This window comes from Lithobates pipiens, unplaced genomic scaffold (genome assembly GCF_037356315.1).
Source record: "Lithobates pipiens isolate NorthernLeopardFrog02 unplaced genomic scaffold, aLitPip1_a1.2 Scaffold_10, whole genome shotgun sequence".
NCBI classification, from domain to species: domain Eukaryota; kingdom Metazoa; phylum Chordata; class Amphibia; order Anura; family Ranidae; genus Lithobates; species Lithobates pipiens.
Window position 1 is genome coordinate 34408318 of NW_027507686.1, and position 18138 is coordinate 34426455.

At 51.3% G+C, this 18138-nt stretch overlaps 1 protein-coding gene across 2 annotated transcripts; it reads left to right on the forward strand.

The window, feature by feature from the left end:
• The first annotated feature begins 2057 nt into the window (after nt 1-2057).
• Nucleotides 2058-16339, forward strand: MMP15 (matrix metallopeptidase 15). Of its 2 annotated transcripts, none has more exons than XM_077453701.1 (10): nt 2058-2462; nt 7961-8109; nt 8210-8332; nt 9367-9671; nt 10035-10196; nt 10488-10690; nt 10911-11049; nt 12068-12218; nt 13283-13398; nt 14142-16339. In XM_077453701.1, the coding sequence occupies exons 1-10, from the start codon at nt 2220-2222 to the stop codon at nt 14564-14566; spliced, it is 2016 nt and encodes a 671-aa protein (XP_077309827.1). In that variant the 5' UTR covers nt 2058-2219; the 3' UTR covers nt 14567-16339. The 2 variants fall into 2 exon arrangements, with proteins under 2 accessions (XP_077309827.1, XP_077309837.1); XM_077453711.1 differs by lacking the exon at nt 2058-2462 and adding an exon at nt 6465-6861.
• The last annotated feature ends 1799 nt before the right edge of the window (nt 16340-18138 follow it).

Below are 18138 nucleotides of genomic sequence, written 5' to 3' on the forward strand. Positions count from 1 at the left end.
ATCGGACGCTGATCTCTCGTCTATGGGACTCTCCGGGATCGGACGCTGATCTCTTGTCTATGGGACCCTCCGGGGATCGGACGTGGATTTCTCGTCTATGGGACTCTCCGGGGATCGGACGTGGATCTCTCGTCTATGGGACTCTCCGGGGATCGGACGTGGATCTCTCGTCTATGGGACTCTCCGGGGATCGGACGTGGATCTCTCGTCTATGGGACTCTCAGGGATCGGACGCTGATCTCTCGTCTATGGGACTCTCCGGGATCGGACGCTGATCTCTTGTCTATGGGACCCTCCGGGATCGGACGTGGATCTCTCGTCTATGGGACTCTCCGGGGATCAGACGTGGGTCTCTCGTTTATGGGACCCTCCGGGAATCGGACGCGGATCTCTCAACTATGGGACCCTCCAGGGATCGGACGCGGATCTCTCAGCTATGGGACCCTCCGGGTATCAGACACGGATCTCTCTTCTATGGGACCCTCCGGGGATCGGACACGGATCTCTTTTCTATGGGACCCTCCGGGGATCGGACGCGGATCTCTCATCTATGGGACCCTCCGGGGATCGGACGCGGTTCTCTCGTCTATGGGACTCTCCGGGGATCGGACACGGTTCTCTCGTCTGTGGGACCCTCCGGGGATCGGACGCGGATCTCTCCTCTATGGGACCCTCCGGGGATCGGACACGGTTCTCTCGTCTATGGGACTCTCCGGGGATCGGACACGGTTCTCTCGTCTGTGGGACCCTCCGGGGATCGGACGCGGATCTCTCGTCTATGGGACCCTCCGGGGATCGGACGCGGTTCTCTCGTCTATGGGACCCTCTGGGGATCGGACGCGGTTCTCTCGTCTATGGGACTCTCCGGGGATCAGACGTGGGTCTCTCGTTTATGGGACCCTCCGGGAATCGGACGCGGATCTCTCAACTATGGGACCCTCCGGGGATCGGACACGGATCTCTCTTCTATGGGACCCTCCGGGGTTCGGACACGGATCTCTCTTCTATGGGACCCTCCGGGGATCGGACGCGGATCTCTCATCTATGGGACCCTCCGGGGATCGGACGCGGATCTCTCATCTATGGGACCCTCCGGGGATCGGACGCGGTTCTCTCGTCTATGGGACTCTCCGGGGATCGGACACGGTTCTCTCGTCTGTGGGACCCTCCGGGGATCGGACGCGGATCTCTCGTCTATGGGACCCTCCGGGGATCGGACGCGGATCTCTCGTCTATGGGACCCTCCGGGGATCGGACGCGGATCTCTCGTCTATGGGACCCTCTGGGGATCGGACGCGGTTCTCTCGTCTATGGGACCCTCCGGGATCGGACACGGATTTCTCGTCTATGGGACCCTCCGGGGATGGGACGCGGATCTCTCGTCTATGGGACCCTCTGGGGATCGGACGCGGTTCTCTCGTCTATGGGACCCTCTGGGGATCGGACGCGGTTCTCTCGTCTATGGGACCCTCCGGGGATCAGACGCGGATCTCTCGTCTATGGGACCCTCCGGGGATCGGACGCGGTTCTCTCGTCTATGGGACCCTCTGGGGATCGGACGCGGTTCTCTCGTCTATGGGACCCTCTGGGGATCGGACGCGGTTCTCTCGTCTATGGGACCCTCCGGGATCGGACACGGATTTCTCGTCTATGGGACCCTCCGGGGATGGGACGCGGATCTCTCGTCTATGGGACCCTCTGGGGATCGGACGCGGTTCTCTCGTCTATGGGACCCTCTGGGGATCGGACGCGGTTCTCTCGTCTATGGGACCCTCCGGGGATCAGACGCGGATCTCTCGTCTATGGGACCCTCCGGGGATCGGACGCGGTTCTCTCGTCTATGGGACCCTCTGGGGATCGGACGCGGTTCTCTCGTCTATGGGACTCTCCGGGGATCGCTCGTTCTATGAGGTCCCCCAGGGATCAGGCAGTGATTTGAGGTGTATAGCTCGGATTGTCCAGCAAGTGGCAACCTATACACACTGCAGATACTCTACCCAGGATAGCCAATCAGGACAGATGTGGGCGTGGCACTGACATGCTGCCAGTAACTCTTTCTCAGTGTGGGGGGTCTGCACTGGGCAGAACAGAGAAGGGCACTAGTCACAGTGTGGGCGGTGCCGGGCGGGCTCTCGTAATGGTGGGAGTCGGGGGTCGGGCCCCTGGGGGGTTGTAACCCCCATGGGAAGGGAGGGAGGTGCTGGTGTCCGGGGTGGTGGATGGTGTTCTCTTCGGTCCGGAGTCGGAGGTTGGCAGACGCTCCCTGGCGCGGAGTGGGCGGGCCATTGGAGGGGCCGAGAGAACCGACTGACAATCAGAGAGAGGAAAACAAAAGGGAGAGACGCCGGAGAATGGCGGCCCGCCGAGGGGGTGGGGGAGTCCTGCTGGTCTGGAGCCTGACGGTCCTCTACATGGGGGGGATCCGGGGGAGCGAGGCCGGAGGGGACCAGGACAAGGCTGAGGTATGTACACCCCCACCCCCGGGTGTGTCACCTCATTATATGTCCCCCTAGCTTCACCCCGGGTGTGTCACCTCATTATATGTCCCCCCTAACTTCAACCCGGGGGTGTCACTTCATTATATGCCCCCCCCTAACTTCACCCTCGGGGGTGTCACTTCATTATATGTCCCCCCTAGCTTCACCCTCGGGGGTGTCACTTCATTATATGTCCCCCCTAACTTCACCCTCGGGGTGTCACTTCATTATATTTCCCCCTAACTTCACCCCCAGGGGTGTCGCTTCATTATATGTCCCCCTAACTTCACCCCCGGGTGTGTCACCCCATTATATGTCCCCCTAACTACACCCCCGGGTGTCACCCTATTATATGCCCCCCCCCAACTTCACCTCCAGATGTGTCACCTCATTATATGTCCCTCTAACTTCACTCCGAGGGTGTCGCCTCATTATATGTCCTCCTAACTTCACCCCCAGGGGTGTCACCTCATTATATGTCCCCCTAACTTCACCTCCGGGTGTGTCACCCCATTATATGTTCCCTTAACTTAACCCCAGGTGTGTCACCTCATTATATGTCCCCCTAACTTCACCTCCGGATGTGTCACCCCATTATGTCCCCCTAACTTCATCTCTGGGTGTCACCTCATTATATGTCCCCCTAACTTCACCTCAGGATGTCACCCCATTCTATGTCCCCCTAACGTCACCTTTGGGTGTCACCTCATTCTATGTCCCCCTAACGTCACCTTTGGGTGTCACCTCATTCTATGTCCCCCTAGCTTCACCCCCACCTCAGGGTGTGCCACCTTATTCTCATTCATGTCTGTGACCCCCCCCCCCCCATATTTCCCTTCTCACACAGTTCGTGAGCCCCTCTGTCATCCCAGAACCCCAACTTCAGCGGGTTGTCACCTTCAGCCAAATATATCCCCTTCCAACACACTCCTACCTCTCACTTTACGCCCACCCCCCATGTGACTACTCCTCCATGTTGCCCCATTCAGGGTGACCTCTTTCACCCCCTTTTATGACTGCACCCCAATAATTATCCCTCTTCATATACCCTTCCCCCCCATTCTTTCTTGCTGTGTATGAATAGAAATATGAAACCGATCGAACAGCCATAACTTTATGATCGCTCATGTAAACCCCTCCAGGCAAGGCCTTCTAGACCTCGGAAGGTACGCAGAGGTGCCGTCGGGAGCAGATCCTTTAAAGTGGTTGTAAATCTCAGACATGAAATCTGAACAAAGCATATCCCTCTATAGTGTGTCTCTGTCCAGATCACAAAGTGTCATTTCACATTGTCCGTGTACGGATTTTGCTCAGCTGAGCAGGCGGGTGACAGGCCCGTCTCCGTTCACTGTGCAGAGATGACCTGTCAGAGCCCCGCTCTCCTCTATAGAGATCGGATGAAAACAGATCCACCTGTCCGTTTTTCATTTGATTCTCCAGACTGATGGAAAATAGGCTTTCCATCCATCTGGATTTCACAGACAGAATCGAATGTTGGCAGCTGACATTTCACCGTTTTCATCCACCACTCCATAGGGCCTACTGGAGCGTCCGATCAGGTCCGCTCCGGAAAAACTGACAGGCGGACCTGTTCGGAAAGCCCATGTGTAAGGGCCCCAAGTATCATTTCTGTCTGCTGCTTCCTTCCTCTGTGATCAGCATGAATCATTTCTGACAAGTTTTCCCTGACACCAAGAGAAAGATGGTGACGGGAGGGACCTCCAGCTGATTGACAGCCTCAGCTCTGTTCCTGTGTGGAGGAGGATGTGTCCCTTCCCTCCAATCAGCTCTCCTCACTGAGCTCTGTAGAGTGTAACTTCAGCTCTCCGCCCACTTTTTTTCTCACAGCTCAGACAAGCTTTATAATTTCAGTGCTGCAGATAAACAGGCACAACTTATGTAGGAGGATGTGTACCACCTGAGGATAGTCCATTTACTGGATATATGGAAGGGTTTACAACCACTTTAAAGTGTTACAGTAAAATCAGTCTGTAGTAAAGCATGCTTGTTATACTCACTGTGGAATCTAAGGGGTAAATTCTTCCGCAATGTGTAAAAAAAAGAATAAAAAAAAAATCTGTGCCCGTCTTCTCTTATCCTTCCCTTCTTCCACAGTCCCCAAACCATCTCCCAATAGTACAGAGCTGTGGGGGCACTCTGCACATGCTCAGTTTGGTGTTTATTGCTAGAGAGTTGTTTTTATTTATTTTCATTTTTTTTCTTGGGAGAGTGCATGTGATCAGCACAGGGCCAATCCGCACTGTCCAGACAGAGTCAGGGGTCTTGCATGAATGAAAACTCCTCTTACAAGCTTTAACCAGACACTGATAGAAGTCAGAAGACTGGTATATACTGCTTATGAGAACAGGTATTTTAGCAGTTTATATTTACTAAAATAATTGCATTTCCTTGTTCTGTGGGAAAACGGCTATAGTGAATGCAGGGTCCTGGGTTTAGTAACACCGGTGAGTTTTGAGGTGGGGCCTCCGTGGATAAGACTTGTTTTTTTCCAGCGCATCCCGCAGATGCTTGACTGAATTGAGATCTAGAGAATTTGGAGGCCAAGTCAACACCTAGAACTGGTTTGTGTTCCTCAAACCATTTTTGAATTCATCATACCAGGCCACCACCTTCCATTGCTCTGTGGTCCAGTTCTCGTGTGCACGTTGTAGGCACTTTTGGCTGTAGACACGGGTCAGCAGGGGAACCCTGACCGGTCTGCGTAGCCCCACCCATACACAACAAATTGCGATCTCCGGTGTGTTCGGATACCTTTCTGTCAGAACCAGCATGCACTTTTTCAGCAATTTGAGCTCCAGTAGCTCTTCTACACAGACCAGCCTTCACTCCCCATGTGCATCAATGGATTTTGCTTACCCATGACCCTGTCGCTGGTTTTCCTTCCCTGGACCACTTTTGGTCAGTCCTGACCACTGCAGACCAGGAACATCCCACACGAGCTGCAGTTATTGAGTTGCTCTGACCCAATCATCTAGCCGTTTACAATGTGGCCCTGGTCAAAGTCCGTCAAATCCTTATGCTTGCCCACTTTTTCTGCTTTCAACACATCAATTCAAGGACATGTTCACTTAATGCCTAATATATATCACCCATCTTCAAATGCCATTGTAATGATATAATCATTGTTCATTTTACCTGTCAGAGGTTATAAAGTTATGGCTGATCGGTGTATATAGAAGGGGGATCTGCACAGGATTGGAGAGTTTCTGTGTATCCTTCCCATCTGCATGAAGCCGAATACATTTTTCATAGATCTGACCTCTATGACCCCCCCAAATGAGGAAAAAAACAGTCCAGACCAGGGGGACCCCCCAACAAGAGGGGAAACCTGTCCAGACAAGGGGGACCCCCCCCCCCCCAACAAGAGAGGAAACCCTGTCCTCCTGACAGCGGGATCCTCCAACAAGAGAGGAAACCCTGTCCTCCTGACAGCGGGATCCTCCGACAAGAGAGGAAACCCTGTCCTCCTGACAGTGGGATCCTCCGACAAGAGAGGAAACCCTGTCCTCCTGACAGCGGGATCCTCCGACAAGAGAGGAAACCCTGTCCTCCTGACAGCGGGATCCTCCGACAAGAGAGGAAACCCTGTCCTGACAGCGGGATCCTCCGACAAGAGAGGAAACCCTGTCCTGACAGCGGGATCCTCCGACAAGAGAGGAAACCCTGTCCTCCTGACAGCGGGATCCTCCGACAAGAGAGGAAACCCTGTCCTCCTGACAGCGGGATCCTCCGACAAGAGAGGAAACCCTGTCCTCCTGACAGCGGGATCCTCCGACAAGAGAGGAAACCCTGTCCTCCTGACAGCGGGATCCTCCCGACAAGAGAGGAAACCCTGTCCTCCTGACAGCGGGATCCTCCCGACAAGAGAGGAAACCCTGTCCTCCTGACAGCGGGATCCTCCCGACAAGAGAGGAAACCCTGTCCTCCTGACAGCGGGATCCTCCCGACAAGAGAGGAAACCCTGTCCTCCTGACAGCGGGATCCTCCGACAAGAGAGGAAACCCTGTCCTCCTGACAGCGGGATCCTCCGACAAGAGAGGAAACCCTATCCTGCTGACAGCGGGATCCTCCGACAAGAGAGGAAACCCTGTCATGCTGACAGCAGGAACTTGCCACGTACCCATGCCCAGAGTACCTCCCATAGTGAGGTGTCTTCTGGGGTGACTAGTCCTATGTAGAGAGCCCCCACCACCTTGCCCAGCTCAACCATGAGCCTCCCCACTGCCGTAAGGGCAACAGTTTGGCAAAAGTTTTCTGATCACTCTGATCCGACCACAGAAGGGTTAATATGTCCAAGCGCTGGTTTCTGTGTCCTTGGCTGGTTAATGATTTCTCATCAAACGGCTTTTTCTTCAGATCAGGGGTGTGTACTTTTATTGCGATCAATAGATGTGGACCGAAACTGCACGTTTATTGACTGTATAGAATATTTGTCCCAAAAATGTTTAATGCCTGATCAAGCCGTACTTCTGCTGAAGCTCCGCTCCTTTATCAACTACTCCTTCTGTATAATAATATTGCTTTAGGTTAGTCCTGAAGTTCCCTCTGACAGTCTGAGGTCATATCTCCAAGTTCTTCATCTCAGCTATCCCCAACCTCTGAACTCCCTGAAAGTCCTATTGGGGACCATTCTACCTAAAGATCTATTTAGAGGAATCGGGACCTCCTTACTCCTGCTGGCGACATCTTAAGTGATCGAAAAATCTCTATAGAGGAATCGGGACCTCCTTCCTCCTGGTGAATTCTCTAGTGATAACTAAAGATCTTTATAGAGGAATCAGGACCTCCTCTTTGCTGCTGGTGATCCCTCTAGTGATATGAAGATCTATATAAAAGAATTAAGACCGCCTTCCTACTGCTGGTGATCCCTTTAGTGATATAAAGATCTATATAGAGGAATCGGGACCTCCTTCCTCTTGCTTGGGTCCCCTCTAATGATATAAAGATCTATATAAAGCAGAGGTGTCCAAACAAAGGGCCAATTTACTGGCCTAACTTCAAGAGGGCCTGACTGTGGCCATTTGAAGTAGAAGAGTTGCCGACGTCATTGGGGGAAAAAAACAATGCTCCATTGTTGGTGTCAGCGAGAGGAATTTTGGCCCATCATTGGTAGAAATTGTTCACCATTGTTGGTGTTTGTGGGAAAAACTATGCCCCATCGGGCCCCCGGCTGCAGTTTTGAAGACCACTGATCTAGAAGAATCGGGACCTCCATCTCCAGCTGGGTACTTTATTAGTGATGCACCCCACTGTTCACCTTGTGCATGCCGCCTGCAAGTAGGTCTCCACAGACCATTTTCCCACCCCTCACCACTTTCTACTTTATTTTAGGAAATGAAATGCATTTGTAATGATTGGATAGGTGGCTGGTTTCAGACCAATGGCGTCCAAAGAACTTCTTCATAAACATCCAGTGTTGGGAATTTGGGTCCAGTCCATCATAATGTTGGTTTCTCTTGCAGGCCTGGCTCCGCCTCTATGGGTATCTCCCTCAGACCAGCCGTCAGATGTCGACCCTGCGCTCTGCACAGATTCTTTCCTCCGCTGTCGCACAGATGCAGCAGTTTTATGGGATTCCAGTCACAGGGGAACTAGACAAAGCCACAACAGAGTAAGAACCACTTGCATGTTCAGGGCTTCTTGGGTTGGCTGAAGCTTCTCCTCAGTATGCAGTGATCCTTCATCCCACTAACTGACTTTCTCAATGACAGGTGGATGCAGAGGCCACGCTGTGGTGTCCCAGATCAATACGGCAGTAAAGCCAAATCAAACATGCGTCGGAAACGGTATGCTCACACAGGGCGCAAGTGGAGCCAACAACAGCTGACGTACAGGTAGGTGTGATCAGCTTTGGTGTGCAGCAAGCGCATGTAATAGGATCCTGATCACATCATATATAAGTGATTCATTTCTGACATCTGGTGATATAAACTAATTTTTTGGGGTAACAACTCTTCATTCGGAGTGGGGGGGGGGGGGGGGTCTGTTATTACAGGTCCTCTGTAATAGGAGCACCAAATAGTAATTTCATCATACCATTCAGGAGCTCGTTACAGGATGGAGAGGAAGGGCATTGGTAGATGGAGGCCCTCCAGAATATCATTATAGGGTGAGAGAAGGCCCTTTGGGAGATTAGATTATTATAAGATGAAGTGAGACCATCCAGAGATCCTTATAGGACAAAGAGAGCCCCTTTAGGAGATCATTATGAGGGAAGATCAATATAGGATGAGGAGAGACCTTCCAGGAGATAATTTATAGGATGAGGTGAAACCCTCCAGAGTTCCTTATAGGATGAGCGGAGACCCTCCGGGAGATCATTATAGTATGAGGGAAGACCCTTCGGGGGATCGATCTAGGATGAGGAGGGCCTTCCAGAGATCCTTATAGATGGGAAAACCCTCTTGGAGATCAAGTACTCCAGTTTTAGTAAATTAACCCCTTCCACCCATACTGTCTGTTCTCACCACTTCCGCCATTCCCAATCCACCAGCAGAGGGGAGTTTGGTGAATGCAGCTTATATAGAGAACCAAAACTCACTGGAGATTTATAGGGGGGGGACCCACCACTCGGCAGACTTCCACCATAATTTGTGTGCTGAACTGCCACTTCTTCTCATTAGCAACTCGCCATATCTCCATGTCATCAGAGAAGTTACCTCCCCGTCCCCTTAGGCCATCTCCCTTCCTTCTGCTCTCACATCCTCTCCAGTCCCCTCTGTTTGTCCTCTTCTCTCCAGGCAGTGACGTTGGCTGAAGATGAGCTGGATTCCTGGTTTATCTTTCCTCCCTCCTGTGTACATAGTGTTGGAGTCCACCAATATATGTATAGTTTCCAATAGTTTTTTCTTTATTTCTCATTCCGCAGCATCCAGAATTACTCTGACAAGCTGGGTGTGTACAACTCTGTGGACTCAATACGGAAGGCCTTTGCTGTGTGGTCCAGTGCTACCCCTCTAACCTTCAAGGAAATTCCTTATGAGTCCCTGCGACAGAACCAGGCCACTGCTGACATTGTCATCCTTTTTGCCTCCGGCTTCCATGGCGACAGCTCCCCCTTTGATGGCCCTGGTGGCTTCTTGGCACATGCCTACTTTCCTGGTCCAGGGATGGGCGGTGACGCCCATTTTGACTCTGAAGAACCGTGGACAGTGAACAATGCAGACGTAATGGGTGAGGAAATCTATTATCTTTTATCTATAGAGTGGCAACATATAATGCATGGCTGTGCAATAAATATGAAATGGTGGCATGAACGGATTTCCAGTGTAACGGATGATGGGGAGAAAAGGCCCAGTCATGCCTAACGGGATCACACTCAGACAGCATCCAACTCCAATGTCGCTGTGGGTGGGCCTATTGTGGAAGCACTGGGTGGAGCTATGATAGAGGCACCAGTGGGTGGGGCTGTCTCAGACTTGGTGGAATAAAGGACCTGCTCTGATTGGCTATCAGCACATCAGCAGGATGTAATATTTTGGATTTTGCTGCCTCCCTCATACTATGTATTATAATAGCCAATGTTGTCCCTGGCAGGGAACCACCTTTTCCTGGTGGCCGTTCATGAGCTCGGACACTCGCTGGGCCTGGAGCACTCCAATAACCCTAGTGCCATCATGGCTCCCTTCTACCAGTGGATGGATACTGAAAACTTCCAGCTGCCCGATGACGACAGACGAGGAATTCAGCAGCTCTATGGTAAGGCCTGATTGGCTGAGTCTTCTGCCCTGCTTTGCCCACCCACACCCTCAAAAAATAGAGTTTTGTTTAGAATTTGTTTTCTTGCAGTAGCCCTTAGCAACCCAGTGGACCCACCATTTGGCTACCAGCACCTTAGAAATTATTTGGTTGTTATGGTTTATGGCACAGCATGAGCCCCATAGAGTGATAGGTGAATTATGCCATGACGATTCTATTGCGCACCCTCTGACACTCCATTTTTCTGAGCTCTTACTGTGTTAAAGTAACTGGACATTTTTTTGTTTTCAGGGAGTGCCGACAATGAGGCCCCCAGCACCTTGTCTCCTATCCCCACCCCAAGGAACCCTGACCAGAAGCCTCCAAAACCGCCTCCGAGGGGCCGACCAGATAGGCCAGGAACCCCGTCCCCCCCAGAGCGCTATGGGCCCGACATCTGCCAGGGCAACTTTGATGCGGTGACGGTCCTGCGTGGAGAGATGTTTGTGTTCAAGGTGAGCACTAAGCCCATTGCTTAAAATTCTGACCTTCTCTATCTGTCTTCCATAACCGCATTCTAGCCACCCTCTTTTATGAGAGTTGGACAGTAGAAGTAGACTTCTGGTTGGTTGCTCTAGATGACAGATGGTTTTCTTCCCTCCAGTTGTCACTTGAGTGGTGTTATAGCTCTGGGTCGCCGTTTGCGGCTCATCACATCTTGGTTTCCACCGGCAGGGCACCTGGTTCTGGAGGGTACGTCATAACCGTGTCTTGGATAACTACCCCATGCCAATCAGGCACTTCTGGAGGGGTCTGCCGGGTAACATCAGCGCTGTCTATGAGCGACACGATGGGAAATTTGTTTTCTTTAAAGGTGAGCAATGACGGCCCTGCCTTCCACCTGACAATGGGATGCTTCTGACCTCCTGAATGCTGCTAACATTTGATCCAAGCATGCTTGTGCTGCTAACTTTCGAACCCTGAGTGTTACTGACCCCAGATGCTACTGAACTTTGACCCTTGAATTCTGCTGACCTCAGAATGCTACAGACTCCAGGATGCTGACCTCTGACCCCCAAATGCTGCTACCTTTTAAGACCCTACAGAACCCAGGATGCTGTTGTCTTATGACTCCTGAATGCTGCCGACCTCACGACAGTACTGACCCTTGGATGCTGTCTATTATGAGGAGGTCTCCATATATTTCTGTGACCCCTGACATGACGACAGGTTTAGTGGGATGCTAGTGATTTATACAGTCCATCCCCAGTAATAGCACCATATGGAAAGTTATGCCCCCAAATCTGCTTTATTTTTACTGATTACTTGGATACTGATTTGTCACTTATCAAAGCCATGAATAATAATTTATTCTGATATGAATGGATGGGAGCAGGGGTAGGCAGGAGGAACAGCTGTCCTGGGCACAGCAGAGCAAGGGGGCAGAGAATGGACACAGGGCAACCCATTCTACGACACGCATTAACAGTGGGGGGAAAGGGGGGCAGTTCCACATCCTTGCCCTGGGGGCTAGACATACCTGTCCCAGTACTGGATGGGACCTCTGACCTCACAATGCTGCTGACCTTTGAATGCTTCTCACCCTTAGACGCTGCCTATTATGAGGAGGTCTCCATATATTTCTGTGACCCCCCCTGACATGACGATGACAGGTTTAGTGGGATGCTAGTGATTTATACAGTCCATCCCCCACTAATGGCACCATATGGAAAGTTATGCCACCAAATCTTCTTTATTTTTGCTGATTAATTGGATACTGATTTGTCACTTATCAAAGCCATGAATAATAATAATATATTAGCCCCCCCCCCACTACTATTCTTTTTTTGACACTTGCCGTGTGATTGATTTCTAACATTTTTGATTTCCAGGTGACAAATATTGGTTATTCCGGGAGGCCCATCTGGAGAGTGGATACCCCCAGCCTCTAACTAGCTTTGGATATGGGATTCCTTATGACCGGATTGACACAGCGATTTGGTGGGAACCAACCGGACACACCTACTTCTTTCGTGGCGACAGGTAGGAGTCCGGTTATGTGACTGAGGCCCCCCCCCCAAATGACAGGACTGTTCACACCGTACATGCAGGATGCCGGACCGCTGATATTCTCTGAATATGATGTATTATTAGGCCACCATCTGGCACATATTGCTATAACAGCCGGCTGACATGTGGCTTTGTTGGGGCTCAAAGGAGCTGTGCTAACGCAGAATCTCAGGGTTTTGGATGAGCAGTTCTCAGGGGTGTGGTGGGGGGGGGGGTCGGCTCAGTGACGGACACAGGCAGATACAGCGGGATGTTTAGATAAATGAGTCTGAAAACAGGAAAAGTTTAAGAATAGAGGAGGCAGAGTAGAGGACAGGAAGGTCTCCCCTCCCCCACTGATTATTCCCGGGTCACAAGTTGACAGGAAATTGTATGGAATCCTATAGAGTGATCTATTCCTGACTGCCGTCACTCCCCTATATACATTTTATTGTGTATCGCCAACACATTCTGCAGCGATGTACAAAGACTACTCATATGACTTGACTGTGTGGGAAGAAATAGAGTTCTGGTGGCAAATGAATAGAGGACCCCAGTGCTGCAAGGCTACAGTTCTAACCACTTTGCCAACATGCCGTCTGCATTCTCCTTTCTGTTCCCCATTTACTAGTTTCTGTGCTAACTCTACCCATCTCTGGTTCCTATGGTATTTCCCCACCCCCCTGTTCCTGCTCCTCCTTCAGCCCCTCTATGAATCCCTGCTACCTCTCTGGTCCCTGCTCCCCTTTTGCCCCAAACTGGTCCCTGCTTGCTCCCCTTCTCTGGTCCATGCTTGCTCCCCTCCCACTCTCTGGTCCATGCTTGCTTCCTTCTCTGGTCCCAGCTTCTGGTATCTGCTTGCTCCATTCCCCCTCTTGGCTCCCTGCTTGTGCCCCCTCTTGCCCTTCTTCTCTACTCCCACCCCTCTCTAGCACCTGCTTTCCCTCTCCTTCTCCAGTCTGTTTTGCTCCCTTGCTCCGCCCGTCCCCCCCCCCCCCCCCCTTTAGTTCCTGTTGTGCTTTGTCAAGCTCTTCTAATCCTGCATACTCTCTGTTCAGCTACTGGCGCTTCAATGAGGACAGCCGCTCGGTTGATCCAGGTTACCCCAAATCCAATAAAGTTTGGGCCGGTATCCCAGACACACCGAAGGGCGCCTTCCTGAGCTCCGATACATGTGAGTATACACGGGGCCCCTCCACAAGAGCTATGTATGGTGTCTGCTGTGGGGAGACTCTGCAATCACCCTTCACAATTAAATTATTTGAATACCAGGTCCCCGGGTTATTTTTATTTTTTTTGGGGGGGTTGTTATAGAAGAGGACAGAAAAGGGGGGGGGATGTAAAGAGTGTGTACGGTGGAAAGCAGAAGAGGGTGTAGAGAGGGGTGGTAGAACACCGAAAGATATAGAGGGGACATACAGTGCACTTGGGTATGAAGGGATCGCGGAGTGCGGTTGGGTGGGGAGGGAGTACAGAGTATGCTTGGGTATTGAGGCAATGGAAAAGGGTGGGCATAGAGGGGTCACAAAACAAGTGACGGTCGGAGAGAAGTCTACTCTCATTGACCATAACATTGTGTGTGTGTGTCCATTATTAATGATTCATTCTCCGTTCTTTAAATGGTGGAGTGTGCTTGGTCATCTCCAACAGTGTCTGGAGGGTCCTTGAGGGGGAGGACATTGGGGGAGAAAATAGCAGAGCATTGAGGGGATGATGGGATAGCAGGACAGTGAAGGGGGGGGGCAGTAATGGAATAGAAGGGCAGATTTTCTCCAGCAGTGGTTGAGCTCTTCTTGATGCCCTGTGCAGCTCTCTTGAGTTAAAGGAGATCTCCTCCTCCTCCAGTGAAATTAAATGGAATAAGGTGAAGCTGTGCGGTGACGTCTGCTTAGATAACGGAGCGTTTCTCTGTTTCAGCATACACCTACTTCTATAAAGGAGCAAAATACTGGAAGTTTGACAATCAGCGTCTGAAGACTGAGCCGGGGTACCCCAAGTCTATCCTGCGAGACTTTATGGGGTGTCAGGAGGAAGTGTATAAGGACCCGGAAACTGCCCCCCGGTGGCCAGACCTGGACCGACCTCCATTTAACCCGGATGGTGAACCTGATGAGGTTGATGAGGACAGGGAGCAAGCGGGCGGGGAGGACACTGGACGAGACGTGGATGTCGTTGTCCACATTGACGAGTACACTCGTGCGGTCAGCGTCGCCATGGTAATTGTGCCATTACTACTGCTGCTGTGCATCCTGGGACTCATCTATGTCATTGTTCAAATGCACAGGAAGGGCCCTCCCAGGGCACTACGATACTGTAAGCGTTCCCTCCAGGAATGGGTATGACCCTCCCCCACTAACTTCTTTATTTTCCTTTTTAACAAACAGTTTTTTGTGGTGCTAACCCAGGGAATTGTGGGAGTGGAGCGCACCCCCCCCGCCCCCCCATCCACTCCGAGGGAAGATATGAAGGAATATTGCATCCTCTGACACATAACAATGCCAAAACCTCTGACCTGCTTGTGCCCCTTGTGGAGGCTGCGCCCCTTTCTGGTCGCTGTGAATGCTGTAGGGCCGTGGACGCCACATTGTGGCAGCTCTGTGAATTGCACTTGATGGTGGAAGGTACACGAATTGCACTCTCTACCCCGATTCTGCATCCTGAGCACTGTGAGGACGGAAAGAGATTGTTCCTAGAAATCTGCATTTTGCACTGAAAAAAACCCCCTGAAGTGGCGCCTGGGCAGACACCAGAAACACGATCACCTCAGCCACTAGGTCCCTGGGGAATAGAATGGAGTCCTTTGAACCCCCACCCCCACTGAGCCCTCTGAGGTCACTGCTGGGCACGTGACACCTGTTGAGCCATCCATGCTTTAGTCCTGGATCACTGGAGAATAGAAAGAGGCCCTTTGACCTTTGCTAAGTCCACTGAAATCATTGCTTGGTCACTGGTGAATATAATAGGATCCTGTAACCCTCACTGAGCCATTCTTGGTCAGTGTTGGGTCACGAGAGAATAGAATAAGGGCCTGTAACCCCCACTGAGCCCATCGAGGTCAGTGCTGGGCATGTAACCCCAGCTGAGCCATCCATGGTCAGTTATTGATCACTGGGAAATAGAATGGGGTCCTGTGACCTCCCCATTGAGCCATCCAAGGAACAAGGCTGGGTCCCTGGGGAATTGAATGTGTTCCTGTGGCTTCCGCTGGGTCACTTGGAGATAGAGTAGGGTCCTGTGCCCCAGCTGAGTCCTAAGAGGTTAGGGCTGGATCTCTGGTGACTATAAAGGGGTCATGTGCTAACCACTCTAAGGTTAGTGCTGGGCATTTGAGCCCTCTGAGGTTGGTGTCGGGTCACTGGGGAAAAATAATTTGGGTCTATTGACCCCTGCTGAGCTCTCCAAGGTCAGTGCTGGGAATATGACCCCCTGCTGAGGTTAGTACCGGATCACTAGGGATTAGAATTGGGGGCTTGTGATCTCCGACAAGGTGAAGGCCAGGACCTTGGTGAATGAAATGGGGTTCTGTGACCCCCTACTTAGCCTTCTTAGGTCAGTGCTGGTCACATGACCTCTGCTGAGTCCTCCAAGGCCAGGATTTGGTCTCTGGGGCACATAATGTGGTCCTGTAACCCCTGCTCAGCCTTTGAGTTCAGTGCTCGGGACATGTCCTCTGCTGAGGCCAGGGGCGGGTCCCCAGGGTATAGAATGTGGTCCTAGAACACCTGCAGAATGCTCACGGGCCAGGCCTGGGTTCCTGAGTGATTGAATGTGGTCCTGTGACCCCCACTTAGCCCTCCTAGATCAGTCCTTGGCATATGACCACGCTGAGGCCAGGACCCTTTCCCTGGGGGATAGAATGTTGTCCTGTGACCCCCGCTTAGTCAGTGCTGGGCACGTGACCCAGCTCCAGGGCTGGGGCCCCGGGGGGGGGGGGGTAGAATGGGGGTCATGTGTCTTCTGGTTTCTGTGGCAGGCTCCATTGTTCCTGTGGAGTTTTACTTTATTAGGAAGGGAAAAGGCCGATAAGTTATAGAAATCTGAATGTCTCGGTCCTGTACGATTTTCTTCACGCAAATGTTTTTTTTTTTTTTAATTAAATATTTTTTTTAACAGTGTTCTTTATTTCCTGTGCCATCTGTCACATCCACCTCCGACAGGAGAGCCAAGGCCAATGGAAGGTTTGAACTCTGATAATCTGGGGGCAGGGTTATATTGCTGGGATTTCCCAGCAGTAGTTTGTGTCTTTACCCATTGTGGGAGGGGCGGAGACACAAACCACAATGAAGAAATAGACATGAACTGCCTCTTTTAAAGCACATGTCTAGGAATTGTATGTTTTTTCTTCCTTTTTAAATTGCTGCAAGTATAGAATAACGTCTGATGATCTGCCAGAAATCCCTTCCTGTAAGGAGCTGACAACACTCTGCCTCTATTCTCTGTACATCCCAAGCAGTGGTATCAGCCCTGCCCAGTTTTATGTGGACTGCAGAAGCTGGGCCGGGACAAGGGGTGGGCAGGTGTGGCGGCTGCCCTGCGGACTGTGGTATCATGGGAGTTGTAGAGGCACTACAAGGAGCTCGGGGGGCATGATGTAAGAATTGTTTTAGGAGGGGAAATTTTGGGAGTGTGCCAGGAGTGGTGATTTGGGGGGCGGGAGGGGGGGGGGGGTTGGTTGTGTTGGAAGGGGGTATGGGGGAAGAGGATTTCTGCTAGGAGGGGACATTTTCTTTTTAAGAGGGAGATTTATGTTAGGGTAAATTGGGGGGGGGGGGGGGGGGGTTGTGCTAGGATGGAGGATTGGGGGGGGGGGAAACTTGAGGGGGTATGGTATTTTTGTTAGGAGGGGACATTTGGGGGGGGGGGGGGTGGAATTTGTGCTAATGGAGATGTTTGAGAATTGAGGGGGAAAAAATTTAGGGAGGGGGTGGATTTGTGCTAGGATGGAGGATTGGGGGAGTATGGGAAGTTTGCGCTTGGAGGGGAAACTTGAGAGGTAGAGGACTTGTCTTTGGGGGAGGGGGGATTTGTGCTAGTAGGGATGTTTGAGAAACTTTTGTTTTTGGGAGTGGGGATTTGTTAGGAGGTGGAATTTGTGCTAGGATGGAGGATGGGAAGCTTGAGGGGTAGAGGATTTGCGTTTGGTAGGGGGGGGGGGGGGGGGGGATTTGTGCTAGTAGGGATGTTTGAGAAATATTATCATTTTTTTAGGGGGGGGGATTTTGTGTTAGGATGGAGGATTGGGGGAGGGGGGGGCTTGATGGGTAGAGTATTTGTGTTAGGAGGGCAAATTTAGAGGGGAGGAATTTGTGCTAGTAGAGATGTTTGAGGATCTTTTCTTTTTGGAGGAGGATTAGTGTTAGGAGGGTACATTTGTGGTGAGTTTGTGCTGGGAGGGGACATTTGGGGTGTAGAGAATTGGTGTTAGGAAGGGAGAATTATTTTTTGGGAGGGGGGGGTTTGTGCTAGTAGGGATGTTTGAGTATTTTAAATGTTTTTTATTATTAGTGTTAGGAAGGGAAATGTGGGGTGGGGTGTGGATTTGTGCTCAGAGGGGAAATTTCAGGGGTAGAGGATTTGTGCTAGGTAGGGGTATTTTTTTATTTTTTTTGGGTGGGTAGGAATTGTGCTGGGAACATATGCGGAATGAGAGGATTTCAGCAAGGGGTGGATTTGTACTGGGAGGAGTGGAAATGAATGCTTAGTTGGTAAGCATGCAGATTAGTGCTTGATCCCTTCTTTATTTGTTTTGGGAGGGAGGTGATTTTTGCTGACACAAAAATGCTCATACATCTTGAGGGGGGTCGGGTGCTAATTGGCATGTTCACTCTGGTCTCTAGATGACCTTGCCCCCCCCCCCCCCCCCCCCCATAACTTTTATCAAGGCTAGGGCTGAGGAAAGCTGCTTGGGAGTTTT